This window comes from Dryas octopetala, chromosome 6 (genome assembly GCF_963921425.1).
Source record: "Dryas octopetala chromosome 6, drDryOcto1.1, whole genome shotgun sequence".
Classification (NCBI taxonomy): Eukaryota; Viridiplantae; Streptophyta; class Magnoliopsida; order Rosales; family Rosaceae; genus Dryas; species Dryas octopetala.
In genome coordinates, this window is record NC_141371.1 from 7,239,894 (window position 1) to 7,262,549 (window position 22,656).

The 22,656-nt window shown below is 37.4% G+C and overlaps 4 protein-coding genes across 8 annotated transcripts; 1 reads left to right on the forward strand and 3 right to left on the reverse strand.

Annotated features, from left to right (window-relative positions):
• Nucleotides 1-562: 562 nt before the first annotated feature.
• LOC147281835 (UDP-Glycosyltransferase superfamily protein) lies at nucleotides 563-2,755 on the reverse strand. Its single transcript, XM_086246476.1, has 2 exons — nucleotides 2,038-2,755; nucleotides 563-1,728 (listed from the first exon to the last, which is right to left on the reverse strand). Exons 1-2 carry the CDS (start codon nucleotides 2,573-2,575, stop codon nucleotides 794-796), a joined length of 1,473 nt encoding a protein of 490 aa, XP_086102602.1. The 5' UTR covers nucleotides 2,576-2,755; the 3' UTR covers nucleotides 563-793.
• Nucleotides 2,756-4,407: 1,652 nt separating this feature from the next.
• Nucleotides 4,408-6,871, forward strand: LOC147281836 (UDP-glycosyltransferase 86A1-like). Its single transcript, XM_086246479.1, has 2 exons — nucleotides 4,408-5,174; nucleotides 5,653-6,871. Exons 1-2 carry the CDS (start codon nucleotides 4,649-4,651, stop codon nucleotides 6,561-6,563), a joined length of 1,437 nt encoding a protein of 478 aa, XP_086102605.1. The 5' UTR covers nucleotides 4,408-4,648; the 3' UTR covers nucleotides 6,564-6,871.
• Nucleotides 6,872-8,304: 1,433 nt separating this feature from the next.
• On the reverse strand, nucleotides 8,305-14,749 carry TKI1 (TSL-kinase interacting protein 1). Of its 2 annotated transcripts, none has more exons than XM_086249296.1 (14): nucleotides 14,492-14,749; nucleotides 13,422-13,634; nucleotides 13,228-13,310; nucleotides 13,093-13,140; nucleotides 12,863-12,972; nucleotides 12,469-12,553; nucleotides 11,910-12,186; nucleotides 11,097-11,231; nucleotides 10,835-10,986; nucleotides 10,490-10,728; nucleotides 10,042-10,402; nucleotides 9,260-9,670; nucleotides 9,036-9,164; nucleotides 8,305-8,813 (listed from the first exon to the last, which is right to left on the reverse strand). In XM_086249296.1, the coding sequence occupies exons 2-14, from the start codon at nucleotides 13,546-13,548 to the stop codon at nucleotides 8,586-8,588; spliced, it is 2,385 nt and encodes a 794-aa protein (XP_086105422.1). In that variant the 5' UTR covers nucleotides 13,549-13,634; nucleotides 14,492-14,749; the 3' UTR covers nucleotides 8,305-8,585. The 2 variants fall into 2 exon arrangements, with proteins under 2 accessions (XP_086105422.1, XP_086105423.1); XM_086249297.1 differs by having other exon boundaries at nucleotides 11,097-11,216; nucleotides 14,492-14,747.
• Nucleotides 14,750-16,644: 1,895 nt separating this feature from the next.
• On the reverse strand, nucleotides 16,645-22,551 carry LOC147281838 (uncharacterized). 4 transcript variants are annotated; one of them, XM_086247357.1, is made up of 14 exons: nucleotides 22,346-22,551; nucleotides 22,086-22,252; nucleotides 21,965-21,993; nucleotides 21,435-21,778; nucleotides 21,049-21,334; nucleotides 20,773-20,840; nucleotides 19,958-20,206; nucleotides 19,365-19,440; nucleotides 18,993-19,069; nucleotides 18,864-18,913; nucleotides 18,369-18,453; nucleotides 17,780-17,878; nucleotides 17,201-17,572; nucleotides 16,645-17,083 (listed from the first exon to the last, which is right to left on the reverse strand). In XM_086247357.1, exons 1-13 carry the CDS (start codon nucleotides 22,493-22,495, stop codon nucleotides 17,342-17,344), a joined length of 1,911 nt encoding a protein of 636 aa, XP_086103483.1. In that variant the 5' UTR covers nucleotides 22,496-22,551; the 3' UTR covers nucleotides 16,645-17,083; nucleotides 17,201-17,341. The 4 variants fall into 4 exon arrangements, with proteins under 4 accessions (XP_086103483.1, XP_086103482.1, XP_086103485.1 ...); XM_086247356.1 differs by lacking the exon at nucleotides 21,965-21,993 and having other exon boundaries at nucleotides 21,994-22,252; XM_086247359.1 differs by lacking the exons at nucleotides 21,965-21,993; nucleotides 22,346-22,551 and having other exon boundaries at nucleotides 22,086-22,245.
• Between the last annotated feature and the right edge of the window lie 105 nt (nucleotides 22,552-22,656).

Consider the following 22,656-nt stretch of genomic DNA (forward strand, 5'->3'; position numbering starts at 1 on the left):
TTTCTTTTATCTAGATATCATTCTTCTCTGTGAATTCGTGAGAAAAAGATAGATAAAGCTATATATCCTTTAACCCTTGTTTAAGAAAATAAATGGTAGAATTAGCATAATCCAAGGCTACCGGGTCGACGCTTCAGGTGGGTTGGGCTGCCGCTGCAACCATATGTACATTGCATGAGAAGATGGGCCTGACTGGCCCAGATGATGTCCACTTTGCTTAGCAAAAGCCCATTGGTCTCCATTTCATTTTTGGTAGTGTGGGCATAGCTGCCAAACGAGACACTGAGATTGAGCCATTTGGTGCAGCCATTGGTCTTATAAAATGGACTACTTTGTAAGCTTTGGAAGTAAGTGATGAGTGAAACAAGTTAAAAAGTAATTTTGTAAAGGTACGTGTAGAGGGGTGATGGTCTTATTAATTAGCTAGCTACCTGATTGATCAATAACATAAAATGAGTGGCTTATGCTTTGTATCCTTCTTTGATCTTTCAATGTTATGATCATGATGTATGTTTTGAATTTCTTGGATCATTATCGTAGTGATCATAGTGATGGTAAACAATTAATTGAACAATTGATCACTGCAGTAGCTAGCCCACCATTTATTTCATAAAACAACCCAACACTTCTATGATTGTACTTGTCACTTGCCTTTGGGCTTGATGAAAGTATTTTCATGACCAAAAAAAAACCCAATACTTCTAGTTGTTACAAAAAAATTAACCTAGACTTGTTACAAACCATGCACAACGATCATCAACGACAACATTGGAATCTGAAGATCTAGGAAACCTTAAATGTGATTGAAACCAAACCCATGTTTCTCTTGGATCTTAACCTTCACACCATCTACCAATCGATCAAAATTTCTACATGACGATCCAAAAACACCCAATGCACCCTCCAATGTTTTTCTGACCTCCTTGACTTTCCTCCTCAATTCCTCAGCCGATTTTCCACTCATCAGACGGCTGACCTTCTCTGCCACCTCCACCTTTGTGATCAATTTTTGGTCACAAAGATTGATTCCAACTCTCCACTCATCAACCACCAATTTCCTATTTGTGAATTGGTCAGTCAACAAAGGGAAGCACAGTAAGGGTAGACAGCACCACATACTTTCCAATATCGAATTCCATCCACAATGCGTCAAGAATCCTCCGATTGCAGGGTGTGAGATCACCTCAATTTGGCAGCACCATGGCACAACCAACCCTCGACCGTTGGATTTGATCTCATCTTCAAATCCAATGGGCATGATTTGTGTTTCGTTAGAACTGACGATATCAGGTCGAAGGACCCAGATGAACTCAATTTTGCTGAACAAAAGCCCATTGGCTATTTCCTTTATGTCATATTTGGTGGTATGGGCGTAGCTACCAAATGAGACATAGAGAACTGAGCCAGTCGGCTTGGTGTTGAGCCATTGGTTGCAGTCTGACTCGCACCAGAGGCTCGTGGCCACTGTGCTCTTGGTGAACCCAGAGGGAAATATGGGCCCAATTGCATATATGGGCTGCTTTTGTTGCAGGGCCGAGATGGTTTGAGATTCGAGCTCTTGCACTGCGTTGCACAGAATGAAGTCTGCCTTTTTGACTTCATCAAAGGCCTTGAATATGATCCGGTGCACTACGGATGTGACATCTGTGGCTTGGAGGTACGACATCAAGTCCTTTGGCTCAATTGCTCGCACACCTGGTATGTAGTCGACGGTGTCTTTGCGATTATCTATAATCAAACGTTTTGTTATATAATTGAAATAAAAAGACGAACATAATATGTTTGATTAAATTAAAAAAATCATGATAAATGATTAAATAATTTTTAATTTGATTGATATTTTACAAGTATGATTTTCTAAAGTATTGACAGTTTCGAGAACTACACGCAAAATGATTAGTACAGGATGTTTGTTCTTTTCACTCTTCTGTTGATATATATCCACACTTGAACCAGCCTAACAAACTAAGAATATGCTTCAAGTAGAAGATAGTACAAAAGCAGAGACATGCATGAGAGAGTTTAGTATATGCTCACCATAAGAAGCAAAATGGCCATTTCTTTTAAGGAGGTCTAAGTGATAGTAGAGGGTTAGCACCAAAACTGGTTCAGTCCAAAATGACACATTGACAAGGTTATACTTTGTGGCCATCACTGCTGGCCACACAAAGAAAGTGTCTGCTATTAAGCAAGTGACTGGTGGGTCGGATTGGACTAATTTTGCTAGAAGTTCATCAACATGGGCTGGGAAAACATGCAGAATACCCTCCCAAAATTGGTCGTGGTTGAGGGACCGATCGAACACGATTGGGAAGCCGTCACTGATTGTTACATAACGTATGTCAAGGCCGGATTTACGAACCCCATCGAAGATGTTGTCGTCTTCTTCCATGTTGGCGGTGTTCGATTGGGATGACTTGAGTATTTGGTGGTGAATCGCTTGAGTATTGACAAAGGTGACGGTGAAGCCCTTTGATGCGAGCTTTATGGCAAGATGGACGGCTGGGATTACATGGCCTTGAAGAGGGTAGGGAAACAGGACAGCATGAGGCTTTGAATGTTTATTGTTCTCCATCTGTGTGTGTTTGAGTGAGAGAGAGAGAGAGAGAGAGAGAGAGAGAGAGAGAGAGAGAGAGGTGAAATCACAATTGCTAAACAGATCGATGTCTCATACATATATATATATATATGGTTGGCAAAATATTTAATATGACCTATATAGAAGTGCAAGATATTTGGAACTCAAAGCTTCGGTGATGCATGATAGAATTAGAGCATCCAACCCAAAACCAATTGGCAATGGGTGGAGAGGCCCAAGATTTATAAGCACATATGCTAAGCCTTAATTTTACGATGTGGGACATTGCTCCACATTACTCTCAACACGCCCCCGCACGTGTGGCGATATTTTGAGCCTTACATGTGAACAAATTATATTGGGTGACGTGGGAGCACGTGTGACCGTTTGGCCTTACACGCGGATAACCAAGCTCTGATACCATGATAGAATTAGAGCATCCAACCCAAAACCAATTGGCAATGGGTGGAGAGGCCCAAGATTTATAAGCACATATGCTAAGCCTTAATTTTACGATGTGGGACATTGCTCCACATTACTCTCAACAATGCAGAGCCAAGTTCAAAGTATGACAAATAAGCTTGTAAGAATGACCCTTATAAAAAGGACCACGTACTATAAGCTTTGAAACCAAGTGTGAGTGAAAGAAGTTAAAATATTTTTGTAATTCTCCGCCAAGTGGTAAGCACAAATTGACTTGGGGACTGAGCTGAAGACAACATAGGTGTGATATGACAAGACATGTCTGGAGCCATGCCAAATTTCTGAATGAGTTTGAATCTCTCTTCTGTCTGTTGGGCTGTTCCAAGAAATCTTTGGTGTGATAACAAACTTCAACGTGAGTTCGGATCTCTCTTCTCTTCCAATTTTTTTACTGTCTATTGTTAAAACAAAAGGAATTTAAGTATAGGCGTATAGCTAAATATATTTCCCCAAGAACTTGGGAGCTTAGAACAGGGCATAATGATATATAGCACCCCTTTAACCTGTAAGCTAGGTTTTGTTTTTTGTTTTCCCAAGACTCCCTTAACTTTCTACTTTGTCATACATTGAGAGTTTGAGACAGAAAGACTTTAAACCTATCACTAATGGAATTTTACTGCATTGCATGCATATCTGTAATCCATTGGATTGTTTCTCTCTCTCTCTCTCTCTCGTCATCACCACATGGCTCCATTTATCAACCAGTCAAACAAGTACGCTGGTAAAGTTTTGCAGGCATAAAAGTGAAAGTGGTGAAAAGCTTTGGTAAAGGGGTTTGCACATACTAGAAGGCCGGCCTACCTTACTCTGACATAATTCAAAGCACTTCAAGATCAAGTACGTGGAATTGAACAAAGCATCATTCATATGGTTCTAGTGTCAATGAAATCAACTGATTGATTGAAGGAAATCCAGGATTACTCCATCTGCTCAATGTTGCTCACCTGATCTTTAATTCTTGATGTATGCGAGTCTCATCTTAGTTCCACACAATTTATGGTTGAAAGCAAATGGTCTTAATAAAGTTTTTGTTAGGTTGTTTTTGTTTGTCGGTGAACCATGTGAATTGGGCCGGGGTCTCTATTCTTTAAGGTTTTTGTAAGCTGTTTGTAATGCCTTAAAAGGCCTAGTTTCCATGTTCACTCCCTTTTTGGGTTCTATCAGTGATGAGGATGGCAAGTGGCCTATTTTGTGTTTCGGTGGAATATTTATTCCAAAAACAGAATAAGAGGACCAAGGGGTGGGGCAGTACAAGTGTACAACGGTCCAAGAATTCAAAGTTTTGTTTATATCTGAAAACATTCGTGGATTGCTGTTCCACCCCTCATCCATTCTATAAAGCTTTGTACATATCGGAAGAAAAGTTTGGAGTTAGTGTTTACAATTAGATGGAAGCCTCAAAATGACTCACATAAGCAGAAGATTCGGACCAGTTCCACTTATTAATTTAACAAAAATAGAAAGGTCGGTGTGACTTAATCAGTCAATAATGTAATTAAGCTCTACTCTGGTGATTGCAGCACTTATCCCTCTTCCTCATCCTCACACAGAACATATCAAACACTCACAAAAGACACACTCAGAGCCATGGATGGCAATCATCCAAAGCCTCATGCAATCATGGTGCCTCTGCCTCTCCTAGGCCACGTCATCCCCTTCACTCATTTGGCCATGAAGCTTGCATCAAATGGTTTCACCATAACTTTTGTCAACACCCAACACACCCACAACCAGATAACCAAATCCCAACCCAACAACACTGAAGACGAAGATGACATCTTTGCCACAGCGCGCAGGTCTGGCCTTGACATACGCTACACAACAGTCAGCGATGGTTTTCCACTGTCCTTCAACAGATTTCAGAACCTTGACCAATTTCTTGAGGGTACTTTGCATGTTTTCCCTGCCCTTGTTGATGAACTTGTTGGGGATTTAGTCCGATCTGACCCTTCAATCACTTGCTTGGTTTCTGATACCTTTCATACCTGGGAAGCAATGGTAGCCAACAAGTACAACCTTGTCAATATTTCCTTCTGGACTGAACCAGCTTTGGTCTTAAACATCTACTATCACTTGGACCTCCTCAAGAAAAATGGTCATTTTGGCTCTCGAGGTAGGTATCCCTCCAATTTGGCTGTTACATAGTGGAATGTTCTCCTACCAGACAATTTAATGTGTATAACGTTAGATATGTAAGGTTTATACAATATTGACTATTTCTTATAAGTGTAAGTTTTTTGGGTCAGTGATTGACTAACATGGTATCCAAACCTTGTTGGTGGAGGCCTTGAATTTGAAACCTTCAATTCTCATTTCTCACTTATTTGTTAATTTGCAAGGTATGGTTGTATCTATATGTTTGTTTCTTTTCTTCTATTAGTTTGCCTCTCTACGTCACTTACACACATTGTTGTACATTTTCTAACAACTTAAATTTTTGGGGTTCAATATTTGATTAATAAGATAGTCAATCTAAACTATTAAATATGCGTCTAAATTACGAATATGTGAGCATAATGTTCCAAATATCTAGAAAGATAACGTTGACAGAGGTGCCTAATTACATGTATCTGTTTTTGTTGATTGATCAGATGATCGTGAGGACACCATTGACTACATACCGGGTGTGCAGGCCATTGAACCAAAGGACTTGATGTCACACCTCCAAGTTACTGATCTATCAACACCAATGCTACGAATCATACACAAGGCATTCAAAGAAGTTAAAAGGGCAGATTTTATTTTGTGCAATACAGTGCAAGAGCTTGAATCCGAGGCCCTCTCAGCCTTGCAAGACAAGCAACCCACATATGCAATTGGCCCTGTCTTGCCCAATAAACCCACCAACAGTGTTGTGGTTGCTACAAACCTCATGTCCGAGTTTGACTGCACCCAATGGCTCAACACCAAGCCTCATGGTTCAGTTTTGTATGTCTCATTTGGTAGCTATGCTCAAGTTACTGAAACTGATATGGAGGAAATAGCTCATGGGCTTTTACTTAGTGAAGTGAGTTTCATTTGGGTACTACGCCCTGACACTGTAAGCAATGATGGAGCCCATATCTTACCCGTTGGATTTGAGGACCAGATTAAAGATAGAGGGTTGATGGTGCCTTGGTGCTCTCAGATTGAGGTGCTTTCACATTCAGCAGTAGGAGGGTTCTTAACTCATTGTGGATGGAATTCAATACTTGAAAGCATGTGGTGTGGTGTTCACATGCTGTGTTTCCCTTTGTTGACTGATCAAATCACTAATAGGAAGCTAGTGGTTGATGATTGGGGGATTGGGCTCAATCTTTGTGATAGGAAGCCCATTACAAGGGTGGGGGTAGCAGAGAAGATCAACCATCTGATGAGTGGAGAACTGGGTGATGGATTGAAGAAGGAGATCAAGAAGGTGAGGCAGATATTGGAGGATGGGGTGGCTGTAAATGGGTCATCACAAAAGAATTTATGTCAATTCATCAGGGATGTAAAGGCCAAAATTCAAACACCAATGTGACCTCCACATTGCTCACCATGTGGTTCTGCTTCATTGACATCTCATTCTCATCTTTGTCATTGGCTTGAAGAGGCTTCATTGGTGATGTGAAGGCCAAAATAAAAGAAAATAATGTGAAGCTCAGGATCTATCATGTAATATTCAATCAAACTTATTGGCCAATGTTTGGCTGCGTAGAGATGGTTTGGACCACAAAGCAGGATGTGGGTCTAGATAGACCACATAGATCCATGATTGGTGCTTATCATTGTGGCAAGGCTTAATTATCAATTTACCACCCAAAATTGTAACTCATTCCCACTTTGTCATTCGAAAATTTTTTTGTCCTAGATTACCACATATAATTTACATCTGTGTCCTATTTTACCTTGTTCCGTCAACAATTCCGTTAAAAATGATGACCTGGCTGTTAATACTGATGAGGCTTAATTGACGTTAAAAAATTTGAAAATAAAAGCAAAGATGTGCCACGTCAGCATTAACTGTCGGGTCATCATTTTTAATGGAATTGTTAACGGAACAAGGTAAAATAGGACACGGATGTAAGTTACAGGTGGTAATTTTAGACAAAATCTTTTAGGTGGCAAAGTGAAAATGAGTTACAATTTTAAGTGGTAAATCGATAATTAAGCCTTACGACAATTTGCCATGAAAGTTTGTATCACATAGCATTGATAGTGTTTTATGGGACTCCAATGTGTCCCTTTCTCTGGTGCATCATCCTATTGTCATTCTAGTCATGTTTTTCTCAACTAATCAGGACGATAAGGACAATACGCATTAGTCCAAAAAAAAAATCAGGACAGTAAGCAAAAGCAACCTCTTAATTAACATGTAATCCAAATTATCATGAGTTGGTGACTTTTCTGGTCTGTACGCACCCAGAATCCAATGTGATTAATTTTCTTGGTTTAGTTAAAAGTCCAACAATGTCTCTTTTTATAGTCTATTAAACCAGAGAGTGCATGAAACAGTGACTTACAAAACTGGATGTGTGGTAAGATAAACAGGATAGTGTTCATGGGGTAGTGACTGAAACTCACTATTAGCAGCAAATTTCCCCAAGAAACGCATATGAACAGTCCAAACAAAATTGAAAACAAAAGCTATAGAACAAACATTGAAGAAGAAATGATGTACAAGTAACATGGACAACCGTAACCTATCATAACCAGGTTCATCTGGACAGGCTGTAAAGGTTAGCTCTGAAATACAATTTACAAAAACAGTAACAAATAAGAGCTGAAACATGATTTCATGTCTATATTTGTACTATATAGAATAATTTCATGTCTATATTTGTACAAAAAGAAGACTTGGTGAACCCACCCAGCACTCAGTGAACAGTGTTGAGCCCCTGGTGAGTTCCATGTCACGCACATTTCATTAAAATAAACATGAACAGTGTTGAGCCCCTGGTGAGTTCCATGTCACGCACATTTCATTAAAATAAACAGGGCTGAAATTTACTTTAACAAGTGAACTAGATTATCAACCTTTTTTGTGAATTGGAATTAAAAAAAAAAAAAACTGATTACTAAGGCTATTTAGTAGGAGTATGTTTCTTGTTAAATATATGATAAATGTTGTAAAAATAAAAAATAAAAAAATTTGACAGGCTGTAGTGAATTTTCAAAAGACTATAGTTATTTAAATATTTTGTTTTATCTTTCATAGAGTACTTAATTTTTTTATTTTTACATGAAATCTTTAAAACATTTGAATGGTTAGAGAATGCTGATTTAGAGAATCTCTATATATACATGAGAAGAGCAGAAGAAAAGACGGTTTTTACAAGTGACATATATGCTCAACACATCGGTATTCTCTACAACATAATAGTAATTTTTTTTTTTTTTCAAAAGTTTGCAGAGTCCCTTCTATGTTCCTCCCCTGCTGGCATGGGCACCTTTGGCATGCAATCTTCATGTCAGAGCTAAACTGAGAAATGTTAGTCAGTGAACTCCAATTGAAGCCCCACCATTGTGAAAATCTTATCCCTGCTATCCGATTTGGCAAATCTCAAACCCCATTGCCAATTTTAAATTCTGAAAAGGACGTGGGTTCTCGACCTTCAACTGATGGTGTTGGTTCTTTCTTGTTCACCCCGAAAAAAGAGCAATTTTGAAACGCATCCAGACTGCTGGCAATAAGGCGGTTCAACCCACTAAGACTATCACTCAGAATAAAATCTTCATTATGGTATTTTGAGGATGGTATCTCCAAATCTAATGGTCCTAAAGATTCAGGCTGTAAAAGGAAGAACATAAAAATCATAAATATACACAAACGTTGTGGAAAAAATCTAAAGAAAATGCAAGGAACATGTAAAGGCACTTGTTGTGCCTCCGAAAAACGACCCTGCTTCCTCGATGAAAACAACAGGGGCAGCTTTCAGGAGGACCCAGCAAGCCATAAGAGTGTCATGGAGCTTCAAGGTTAAAAACATAAAATGCAGAAGAAGAAACATACCCAGTACATATCTGTTAAAGCGGTGAGATCTTTTACTGAATTGTCAAGGATATGTGGATCAGACTGACACTCATCCATAGGATCTTCTTGAGGAGGATCATCAATGGGCGTCTCTATTACAGGTAAATCCTGCAGAAAAGTTTTATTATTACATGTGTTTTCACAATGCAAGCAACTACTATTTCCCATCCACTGATTACTTCAACAAAAAAATAAAACGATACCTCAACCATACGATCAGATCCCGCTGAGCTTGTACTAGCTGTCTGTTTGCAAGCCCCAGGAGGAGCAACACCAGATGAACTGAGAACCTCTTGACAGAAAACAGAATTCTTTTGAAACAAGAAGGCATCACATGTTTCTTCAGCATCCCAGATGGAAGATACATGGGATGTCATAGTAGATTGACATCCCATCTTGTCCTCTTGTCTCAATATATGAGCAGCAATCACAGCATCAAACGAATCACAGCTAAATGGGATCTGCTGAAGGCATTGGGAGCTTTCAGCAACAGGTGGATTAGCATCTAAATCACGAGACACTCCTGAAAGTAGATCTCCAACACTTATGTTGGTGAGGCTATCAGCCCACTCCCCAGCTGATAGTGCAGTGCCACTAATTAATCTCAGGTCATCCTAGGTACATACAGAAATTAAATGTTCAGAACAATAGCACGGTAAACAAATTAGTTAACAAGAAAATATGTAAAGCATTTACGGCACCATGTATTCCTTATGTAAGAAGGTTAGATTCCCACTAACACAAGTGCATAAAGAAAGACAACCACATTCTGTAACCGATCTTGACAAATGGAGAGGTAAATTTACCCATATTAATCAAATGAAAGAAGTCTAGATCTGATTCGTTAGAAAGAAGGTAAAGATGAATGATTATGATTATGATTATTATGATAATTATTCCAGTTGTAAATATGTAAATATTCATGCCTGTGAGCTGACAGTGGTTATTTAACATTAAAAGCATGGAGCATCCAAAGGACAATTACCACATCTTCCCGACGTCTTGAGACATTCTGATCACTGGCCTCCTTTTTATGCCATGACGTATTTTCTGTAGGCTCCCCCACAAAGTTATTGTTTGGACTTGCGCAGATGTAGCCATTTATCTCATCAGGCTCATCAGTTGAAGACAAAGCAAGAGAATGGTTATTGTTTGCTGAGGTTAAGTGATCCTTGTGTATATCCACAGACTGATTATTAGTTGATAGCGAAGGTATGGGTGCTGAATCCACAATCTGATCCTTACTCTTTTCCACATTCATATCCTGCTCACCTCGAATGCCGCAAGATGCTACAGGTGCTTGCAATCCAATAGACCCAATCTCAGTATTGGAGAACCAACCGTACCTACAAGGAAATATTGCAAATCATTTATGATGTTTAATGATCTAATATGTGACATTATATTTGGGTTGAAAAGAAATAAGTAGGAACCTTAAACGGAAAACTGGAGGGCTTCCAATCGATGCATATACATCTGCCGCACTGAGAATCGAGTCTTGTGTCCATCTCAGATAACCCATCATGTTATCCCTCTGGACACTGTAAGGGAAAAGCATTAGCTCTCCTGCTGCTACACTCGAATTGCCCCATTTGCGATTTAGATGCTCCAAAACTGATGATATCTTTTTCCGAGTACTAAGAGTGAGCTCCAGGTGTGGATTATGTTTATCCTGTGAACAGATGAAAACCCAAATTTTGTTAGCTCTGAAAATTGCTCACATGATCACAATTTAGTCCAAATTGAACTTGAAAAATATAAGTTATGTCACAGCTCACAATTTCCAAGGCTCTTCTAGTACCATCATCAATTGGGAACAACTGGAGCTTAAGCTTCATAGAATTCTGTATGCTGCTCTCTGCATAAAGATTTTGTGGAAAAGTGGGCATAGGGGGCAGAACTTTTCCAACAGGAACAGAGCTACTTTGCCCTGGAAATAAAAATGGAAAGAACTGGCATTAAGAAATTTTCCACAACTGCCTTGAATCTTATCCTTTCAAGAACATATAACAGAGAAGAAATGGCTTGGAAATGATTCACCTGCTGCCCTTTTGTCTGGTTCAAACTCTTTATCAGTTGTTGCCCGCTCCAGGTGCTCAGCAGCATCAGCAACCAAAGAAACCCCGGCAATTGCAGCCTTTTCCCACTTTTTATATGTTGCTGATGAGACAACCCCTGCTAGATACATTAGTAACCAGACCAAACAAAGTTCCTCAATACAGGTCCTAGCATTAAGAATACGTGAATATATCAATTTTCTTATTTTGGAAATCAGGTACTGCTCCTTATTTTGAATACTAATCTGCCAAAAAGCAGCAGATACCACTAATTGTATCTGAAACAAGAAGCAATACCTGAACATAGCCGAAATGGGGGAAAAACAAAATTAAGTGGAACCTTCAAATATTTTTTTCTTTGTTCACAGAAAAAGATAACAAGAAGAATAAAACCAGAGGTTAAGTTTGAAGGAGGCACAGCAATAGAATGTAATAAAGATGCATGTTAGTTAGGAAAACTTAAAAGTTATTAAATCTAGATGAACCATCCTATGATTGCAGCATGATATATAATATTTTAATCAGGGCAAAAATCCAAAGTCAAAATGCAATCGGATATTCCTGGTTGTAGGATGCTAGAATCACATGAAGTTGAGATCAAATACTTATTCTCATTCTTATACCAGTTCATTGAAAGAATTTATAAACAAAAAGTACACTGAAGTGAACAGCTTAGAAGCCAATATGCACAATTGAGACAATTGTCAATGTAACCAATTACCTAAAAGAAATGATCAGAATGAAAGGACTACATACCCTACCTTCTAATACAAGGGGGAAGACTAAAAATAATCACCTGGTTTCCGTCGTTGCCTAGCAGGTTTCATGGTACTTGAGTCTCCTTTGTTGCTACGATTGACACCTATACTTACATTGCGCTTTAATGATGCTTTTCCATGTCCTAATTTCTGAATATTGTGACTGTCAACAAGAACCAGTTTAACTGTGCGATTATCATGCCCTGATGGTCTATTCTGATTTGAAACAATGCTTAGAGCATTAGGAGGGCAGTTTTCCCCCTGAGAAGGCCGTTTCCTAACACTCTTCTTCCGATCTTTAACGAGTTGGTGTTCCTTTATGGAAAAGACATGCTAGTCAGCCTAGCACAAGAATATACTATATCAATATGAAGTAGAGTGCAGTTTTGCTTACCAACATTAACCATGGTGCACCATTACCACTCCACTTCTCATGTGCCCGTATTACATTATGGTTAACCATGGTTAATATGTGTAACACGTGGCAAGTGATGTGTGGAGAGGTAATAGTGCATCATGGTTATTGGTGGTCAGCAAAATTGTACTCTATCAAATATAAGAAAGTATTCGTGAATTGAAATAGGAGTAGTTACTAACCAATGCTTCTATAAAGATCTTAAATCTTCGGGGCTTCAGGTGAAGCTTTGATGCTTTGCAGCTATACTTTTCCAGCAAAGACCACCTGTAACAAGGGTCACACAAAACATATAATTCTCTGCACATGAGAGTTGGGATGTTTTAGAAGAATTCTTTCTAATAAAACCTATGCATAATTTCAGATTATTTATATTTCTATATAACAAAAACAAATAATCATCAAACATGATGCCCTTAAGCCATATGATCAACAACAGATTATCTACAATAGATATTAGATCAAATGCTCCCAACAGTGACTGTTAAAAACTAAGATCCAGAATCACCCTCTAGTCTTTTTAGAGGATATCCATGGCTAAGAAAAATTGAAACACTGATCGATAATTAATCTTACCATCGAAGCATGGCAGCATTAGTATCTTTAGAATTTTTGGAATCCAAATATAATCCTGGACCCAGCAGCTTGTTCATACGCCTCACAAGACGATAGTAATAATGTCTGACCTGAATACCATAAAAGGAAAAGATAAACAAAACAGAACCGAAAGAAAATCAAAATCAAGAAGCAAGAGAAACTATGAACCACTGGATGAAAACAGCTAAATGTATGGTTATAGAAACTACCTGATCCTTGTTTTTACTTTGAACACGACAAGTGATCTTTTCAAAATTCTGCAATTAAAGTATGGTGCAGTTAGGAAGTGTTGTTATTATATGTAAAATAGTATACTACCAAAATAAGCAAGGACAAGAACATGCCTTGCCAACTTGTCGCAATGCAGAAAAGAAACTTTCCTCTTCTTGATGTGTCCAAGCAGCCCATTGCCGTGTTGGTTTTTTCACTGTAAATTCAAAACAATTAAAAGGTGGTAATTTGTACTTCGAAAGGTAACATAATAACCAGAAAACCCATAATAAGTAAATTAAATATAAAATTGATTGCAATAACATACCAGGCTGCTGCACTGCAACATGATTTGGGGTGGATGAAGCTAAACCAGGAACTCCATCCCGAACCAAAATATTCCCCTGATGTGGATGTGCCTCAGAGCCCACAATGACTGTTGACTCCATTTGCATGTTAACTACATCACAAGATACCTATATCCGTATGCTCTCGGCTTCCAGGATTTCAAGCAATACTTCGTTTGACTCCAACTAGTTAACTGTAACAAGAAAAGTTAAGCTTAGCATGAAAAAGTAATGCAGTAAATCAAAACCAAGATAAATTAGTAGCAGGCAGCAACCTAATCATGTATGTTTAGATTCACATGCACCGCAGGGTGTGCACTCATGCACCAAAAATTCAGTTTTTCCATATATTTCATAATGTCAATAAGGTTGAATTCCGGATCCCATTTACATACAGGATCTGTATTTCAGATCTGTACATTTCACATGCTCTAATTTGAAATGCATCAATTTTACATTTCCCTTCTTTGGACAAAATTTTTTATGAGAGTGATTTGAATAAGTAATTCATATTTAGCGCTGAACCCCAACCCTCACGAAAAGGACTTCATAAAACAAACACTGAAGCTCAAAAGTGTGAATCAAACTGTTTACATGAATAAGGAATTCGTATTTGGAGCCCAAACGTGAATCTATCAATTCAAACGGACCATAAAGTACTAGAATTCAAGTCATGCTAACAAACCCCAGTATCATATTAGCATCCAATTCAGAAAATAGAGCCTACATTGGCTCACAAAAACATCTAATTCAGTAAAATATGACAGACTTCAATAATTCGTTATATAAGAACCAAATCACGACCTCAACTCAACTCTGCCTAACAATTTTTTTTTCTCTCGCTATGTTGAGTTAAAATTTGCCTTTTCCCATATAAAAAAACCCACAAAAGTACAAAACATATACTCAAAAAAATCCCCTAATTTTAATTTCTTCCACTTTCCCAGCAGCCAAACTAGGGCTAAGGTTTCGAACTACATAAACAAAGAATCAACCAACTTAAGCTCTCTCAACCACATCAATAAATGAATCAATTCGTACTCATAATTACCTGAGAGAAAATTCCGGAGATTCCAGCAAACCCTAGTACCGAACGAAGGGACGAGCTCCGGAGGTTGAAGAAATGCAAACGAAAATCGGATAGAATCTTCCGACAACCAACAGACGTCTACAGTTCGAAAGAGGAACGAATTTTACTTTGGAAAATAAAAAAGGGAAATAAAAATAAAAGCGTTATTAGTTAATTCACAATTGAGGTTTTTGTGTTGGCCCTATAATTTTTACTATGTAACACAACGACATGGACATAGAGGTTACTCAACATGACCTAATTTTTCACAAATTCTATGTGATTGTGTCAAGGCCTAAACTTTGAGAATAGCAAAGGGTAGACTAATATTGTTGCTTTCATTAATTATCTTCCATATATATAATTTTTGGTATTAATTTTAATAATATAATAGATAAGATAAATAAGATACCTGAATAAAATTAAAAATCATAACTACTAAAATAATAATGATTGGTGTAGTTATTTGATTATATTTATATTTACGTGATGGTAAATAATGAAAGTTACGGCTCATGTCAATTCAGTTACCATTCATGACAATTATATTAATTATAAGTAATGATGTAAGATACGATATGTGTAGATGCTTGTGAGAGAAAGAGGAAATTATAAATTTGATCAACTTATTGTATACCTAGTTCAATTTTAGTTTACGATTTTTTTTAAGTTTAATTTTGATTTACTTATTTTATATCTAGTTTAATTTTGGTTCACGATTTTTTTTAAGTTATGATTTTAAATCATTTTTGTTGTGTTTTCTTTAATTATAATTGAAGTATAAGTTATATTTTATTATTTTTTAGTCATATGAACCAATCTAAAGTATTAGAATATAAAAAAATTGAAATTTGGTGAAATTTGAAAAATCTGCAAAAAAATTTAGGAAAATTTGATAGTTTCGGGTACCTTACTTTGGGGCCAATTATCTTGAGTTTTAGAATTCCGATTTGAATGGTCTTTATATGGTTATAAAGAGGAGACGCATAGCTTTAAAAAAAGTATGTATTTGTTGAATTTGACTGAAATTTGATACGGTAAAAGGCGGGACAAATTTGAGATAACAAATATGAACCTTTATTGAATAAATGTAACAATTAGTAGACTAAAACTGAACTTAAAAAAAATCGTAGACCAAAATTGAACTAGTTATAAAATAAGTTGACCAAATCTGGAATTATCTCAAAGAGATATGATGATACAATCCATGTGAGAATATGAATGGTGAATAGCATGTGTGATATGCTTCTTTACTTTTCTTTCCCACCAACAATCAAGCATTCACTATGAATAGCATGTGTGATGAATTCAAATTAAAGTCTTATGTCCTTAAGCATTATTTTTAGAGTTAATAGTGTGTGAATAGAAAATAGATCATGTTGTTATAATTATTATTAAATGCAATATTCAATTATTCATCATTAAAAAAAAAAAAAACTGTTTTTACTATGCATAAGAATTAGGCATATATGTGTGTCACTTTAAATGATGAAGACAATACCTCCTTTTAACTTTTATCAATGCATTATGCATACTTTGAGGAAATGATTAATTCCCTACCATGAAAGCAAACTTGCTTAAAGAAAGAACAAGACCAAATAAAGAAATCCAACTGTGGACTTGCCACATGCAATGCAGAGAATGACAGCAGCATCGCAGAAAGAAAGAAGCATATTTTACTTTTAAAGAACCTCTCCACCATGTGTGTGCATTCGTAGAGAAAAAGAAAATGTCAAAAGAAAGAGAAAGCCAGAGAGACAAGAGAATCCCACCCTGCAGAAAAAAGGCCAGTCAACAATGATGCCAAACAGTCAAACAAGGCTTCATTTTTGCCTTGTTCGATTAAAACTTAAAAGTAATAGTGTCACACATACATGTAGCTTTTTGGAACAAACTATAAACAAAATCTAGGAAACCTCATCTTCCTATAAAGTTTGAGCGGGTCCCTTCAGATTTTGTTGTCAAAATTTTGGTTGCAGACATGCTCCTGCAGGCATTTATTGAAGATGTATTACTATTGCTCTTTTGCTACTATGCAGGCATTTGTGCCTTCAAAGTTTTAAAGGGATTTCATGACAGCAGGAACTGAAGGAGTAGATTAATTAACTTGAACAATGAACAACATAAAGGAGAAGTAATTGAATGGTTCCTTGAGTAAAATTCCAAAGCATCTACATCGTTGTCCCAAAACTCACGAATTTACATGGTCGAACCAGAACTTACATCCAAAACTGTTAAAAACAGGTGTCAGTCATTAAAACAATAATCAAAATGATACAGATGGCAACTTTGGATGCCCATAGTTGAAGCTTGTCCTACTGCTCCTTTTGCTTTAAGACACCACCAAGGAGTGCTTATAACCATTAGTAACATTCTCAAAACATATTGTGCTCCTATTTTTTTGAAACTGTATGTGCTTCACCAATAGCTTCCATCGATCCCACCACCATCTCTCTAACTTGGAAAGTTGTTCATCCCTGTAATTATGTGTCTTAGGCTATTAGCCCAGCATATCCACTTGGAAAGTTGCACGATTTGTTGGGACTTGCCACCAATTTGTTGATGGCTTACCACCTACACAAAAGATTCCCAACCATTTATTAGGTACTGTTCAAGCCACATATCTGGAACCTGTGCTACCCATTTATAATTTTATAAGATCACAAAAAATCAGAAACCCACATCCATTACCATTATTGGATATATAATATTGCTTGGAGAACCAGATGCCACCAAGAAAGAACCTTAGACCACTGAAAAGTGAGAAGATATCCCATTTAGTTCCTCTGGTATAAGGTGTAGACATCTTCATACATTGTCACCGCAGTAACTTCACTCAGTATTGGTTGATTTACAAAGCATTAATCTGTACATAGGGGCACCACGATCTAAGACATGTTGTTCCCAATCTGACCGAACTCCAAATGGGTTGTCCTTAAGCCACCCTCTATTAGTAATGGCATAACTTTGTTCATGCACAACAGTAAGTTTACCCTTGCCATATTTCAGAAACTGTTCTTTCATTCTCACAGAGACAGCCTCTATGTCAGATTGTAGAAAGACCTAATAAATGCAAGAGAAAAGTTAGCAAATGGCCTGACAAATCCTGTCATGCGGCTGACCTACATAGATTTTCCAAATTATACACCATGCAGTATATGGTGTCATTACTTGCAGTGGTTGGCAATAAGGGTGCAGAGGGGGAAAGAAAGTGAACAACAGAGTTCATATGGAGCTCTTTACTGAAGTGGAGCTGCAAAATAGTCTTACCTTTCCATTAGCTGTTAGGAGATCTGCAACTGCTTCGACTAATGACCTTTGCAGCATTCTCCATCTATGTTCTGGTTCGTTGAAATCAGGATTTGGACACTAAATGGGGAAAAAAAATCCCAATTAAATTATAGATACATATAAATCTAAGCATTCAATGCAAGAGTAATAAAATTATAAGGAAAAGAAGATGCATTTAATTTTATCACATCAAATATTCTGCCCAATTTTCAGTGTCATTTTACAGTAAAGTGATAGAGAATACTTTTTTCATCAGAGGAACTGTATCTTTCTCAAAAAGATAATGAAATAAATGAATCACATACACCACTCCATTAAATAAAGGAAGAAAATGAAAGGAATTCGATTTAGCATATGTCTTTCCATTGTTGGCACGGACAGAACCATTGTTGGCAGAATGACATTACATTTTCATAAAGAATAAAGGGGCATCAACCTGTAGGTTCTTAACCTTTAACAGAGTATATGCATTGCTAAGTCTAACAGGCACATAAACATAAATTATATACACTTGATAAACAAAGCAGACGTTACAAGTTGATAATAGCCATAGAGTTGTAATTCCAACCTGTATTGACACAAGAACTAGCTTTCCAGGGTAACTAGAAATAATGGAACGGAATGTTGATGTTGCATTTGTTGCAATGAAGTACCTAATGTAGACAAAATAAAGACAAACATAGATAAGATGTTAAATACAATTCTGCACACACAGTTCCCACACTCAGTGAAAACAGCTCAGTGTGCTACCCTCCAACCCCAATTCACACACACACACACACACCCACTCAAGCGCACACACGCACGCATGCATACACGCACGCACGCACACACGCACGCATGCATACACGCACGCACGCACGCACGCACGCACACACACAGACACGCACGCACACACGCACGCACGCACGCACGCACACACACACACACGCACGCGCACACACACACACTGCAAATACATCCTGGCTGAACCCAGTTGTATTAAATTTCATGTAGAAGTCAGCTAGACCAGCAAATTCACAAGGCCATAATTTTTGCGCAGCACTAAGGCTACAACCCTTACCCATTTCTTATACCACACGGGTGAGCAGAATCTAGGCAACGTTTTACAAGCTGAAAAAAGTTGCAAAAGTGTCAACGATAGAAGATTAAGAAGTAACCAAAGAGAATATAAGATTCTAAATTTGAGAACCTTTTTATTAATCTCCAAACCAAGAAAATTCAAATCCTTCCTTGTTTTGGCCATCCCAAAAAGAAACATACCATTACCTGTCATTGATTATTTGGAATCAGGAAAAAACCAGTAACTGCTATTACTATCTCATGATCAAACCATAAAGGATTTTCCGAAATTATACAACCATTCGAACTGAGCAAGCCTTGTCATCTATATAACCCAATTCCCAGTCATAAATTTATGTCATTTTCTTGTGAGAAGAGCATAATCCTTATGTTTCTCTTTTTTAAATTTCCATATACATCTAGAACAACTAATAAGGAAACAAAACTGCAACCAGAAGGAGGAAAAAAACATAGGAACGGAAAAGAAGATGAAATACTATACCACTTCCAATATCAACTACCAAAGGTTGAGCTGGATCAAAATAGGCAGCATTCCAGTCAATATCAAAAGGGTATGCCTGCACTAAACAACTACTTAAGAACTTTGAAAATATTTTTTAAATAGTATAATGCAATGCTGGACAATTTGTACCTCTAGCGTCTTGTAGTGAATGAATCAGCCATATCTCTTACCTCCTTTAGGTGAGAATGAAGTCAAATTCATTAGTCCTCATTAGACCCATAAATCAATCTAAATTCTAAACCAAGTGTATTGAGTTAATGGCCCTTGTGGTAGGAATTACTACTACCATCCTGGGATATGAGGCAAGATTCCCAATGAATTGCAGGTCATGTAGTTTTATATAGGTGGGTGGTTCAGGGACATCCATTACAATGAGGTTCACTTTCTGATTAACACACATATATGGAAATATTGATATGTGCACAGGGCATTAGATTATTAGGCGGTCTTTCCAAGTTCCAACCATGATGGGCTACAAGACATCTAACTTTGTCCATTCTATAGTCCTGATTGAATCCTCTTTTAATCTTCGTGTTAAACCGGTGAATGTGAAAGAAGATTATGAAACATACTCTATCTAAGGCCATGACCCCAGGAAGTTTTCTTCCTTTGAGAAACTCCCACACAACTGAAGCATTCTCAATCATATTGACATGAGAGATGAAAGTTGATTCCTTCGCTATTGCTTCGCATGCCATATTCCCAACAGCAGTTATGTTGCAGTTGCTTTGACTTAGTTGATTAAGCATTTGAGCCAGTTTAGAAGCTCCTTTTGTGCAGTTACTCGTATGAAATTTCACTGGACCAATCCAAGTAATTTTCTGCAATTCATTGAAAAATATCAGGGAGGTCTGACAGCAAGTCCAAGACAAAGCCACCAACAATGAGTACTTGAATTCTCAGCACAAGATCAAATTTAATGCCATCATGAAAGAAAATACTGATGATTTCAAGATGGAATTTGATCCACATGGTTATGATCTTACCATAAGAGTGCATTTACATCACTATACTCACCACGTAAAAAATAAAGTCAAAATTTAACTTTGAAATTTTTACAATATATCCTAAAAATTTAAATGCAGAAAAATAAAGACAATAAATGCGTGAAAGTACAGAATAATGAATATTGGATCCCAACATTGGAAGTTGAAAGTGAAACAGATTGTCTCCAGGGATACAGTGTGCTAGATTTAGTCCTTAGATAAAGTACTGTAACACACTCTAATGCATGCTAAAATCTATAAATAAAAAGATGCATTGCCTATATACCAAAAATACACCCTTACGAGTTGATAATGTCACCTCAAAGTTTAATGCAAAATGTTATTTGAAAACCAAAAACAATTCTTCTGCTTTACAACAGACGAAAAGTATTTCGATTTACCTTGCATTTTGTAAGCATGGAGTTTATTTCATCCAATGATACAGGCCCAATATCAACAGGTACCCACCCTAAAATAGGGGAAAAAACCTTGGAATAAGCACCCAATTTCACAAATTATTATCACAATGACACTATGGTTAGCCAGCTACAATATTGGAAACTGAAACTACATCACATGTGAACATAAATAACAATGATGTTATGATCAACAAAAGCAGTCAAAAGGAAGGGAGTCAAAGGGCATAAAATTTTTTGGTTAATCAAATGCAACCTCACCATCCAGAATACCATGAGCAGGAAATAGTTCCAATTGCTTTGAAAGACAATCATTCTTGCACCAAAAGTCTTTTGGATAGAGGATCTGCACATTTCTACTGTGTGCAAAGTGGACTATATCTAAAGCTTCTTTAAGTGCCCCATGTTCCACCAAATTCAAAGGAACAGATAGCCCTAAGGCATGCATGATTTGAAATGACATCATTCCAACAAAGACTAACCCATCACATCTGGAAGCTAAGTAATGCAAAGCAGCTGCTTTATTATAGAGATTACCCCCTCCAATCTGCATTGCGAAGGATAATGAAGTTAAGGTCCACAAGTTTACGGTTTGACTGGAACCAAACACAACCAATGGAACTAATATAATAGCAGCCGAGACATACAATTGCTACATAAGGTTTTGTGTTGATTTCTGTAGCCCTTCTAAGTTGATAAATGCTCTCCTCAAAGTGAAAACCAGCCAAACAGGCATAGCAGAAGCGAGCAACACCACAGGTGGATGCAAGAATCTTATGAGACCGAGAAAAGTAGTCATTAACAAAAATATCAACTCCCGATGACAATACTTTAGCAAATGTTGAACAATTGGCAACTTCCCCTCTAAACTCAGAAAGATTCTCAAGAAGAAGAATATCTGCTTTCTCAAAGCCTTCCGTCTTCGACACCATGTTACTAGAAATGCATTGTACTGGAACAACTTTGTGGTCAAGAAGAGATGACAAGAAATCTGAAATGTGGATACCATCAAGCACTAAACCAATGATCAACGGCTCAAAATGTCTAATTTTGTATAGCATAGTCTCATTCTTTTATGCTTAAACATGTATTTTTTTTTTTTAAATTTTGAATTATAATAAAACATCCACTTCATCAATCATCACAATATAAATGCTAGTGACGAATAAAAACTAACACTGGTGAGAAGCATTATGTCGTATATACCTGCAACAGACTGTGCAACAGATAGTTTGGGATTAGTTTTAACACTCCAATCACTAACAAGAACTACTTTAGCCCCGGATTGGTGTAAATACTTAATGGTGAAGACTGCATTGGATTGAAATCTGTGTTCCTGTACTTGTTCGCGAAGCAAAAGGGTCAAGTCAAATCTGATCAGGACAACTTTTGCAGCAAGCTCCTCCTTGGGAAATTTTCTAAGAGTTTGCAAGTGCGGCAAGGCATCCAATTCTCCTCCATAGGCCTAAAACGGCAAAACCCAGTTCAAAAAATAAATTATAAATCACAATAACAAGCCATTAAGAAATGAAACTTATCTAGTAGACTAGTGCCTTACCTTACACTTGAATGTCAAATTAGTGGTTATGACATTTGCTTTTAGATATTCAACACTGTGTCGAAGTTTGGGAGCAGTGACTGAACATGTGGGAGAGAAGCCCAAAGAGAGAGTTGCATGAAGTTGAAGTAGATTCACAAGCTGACCCATGTTTCTAATATGTTTTGTAAGTATTAGAGCCTGGAGCTCCAACACTCAACTCGGCTTCTGAACTAGGACTTGGGAGTGTGCTTCTGCTTCTGGCTAAGGCCTTTTTGGCAGGGAGATGACAAAATGGAACACGATATGTCGTATATTAAAAAACGACGTGT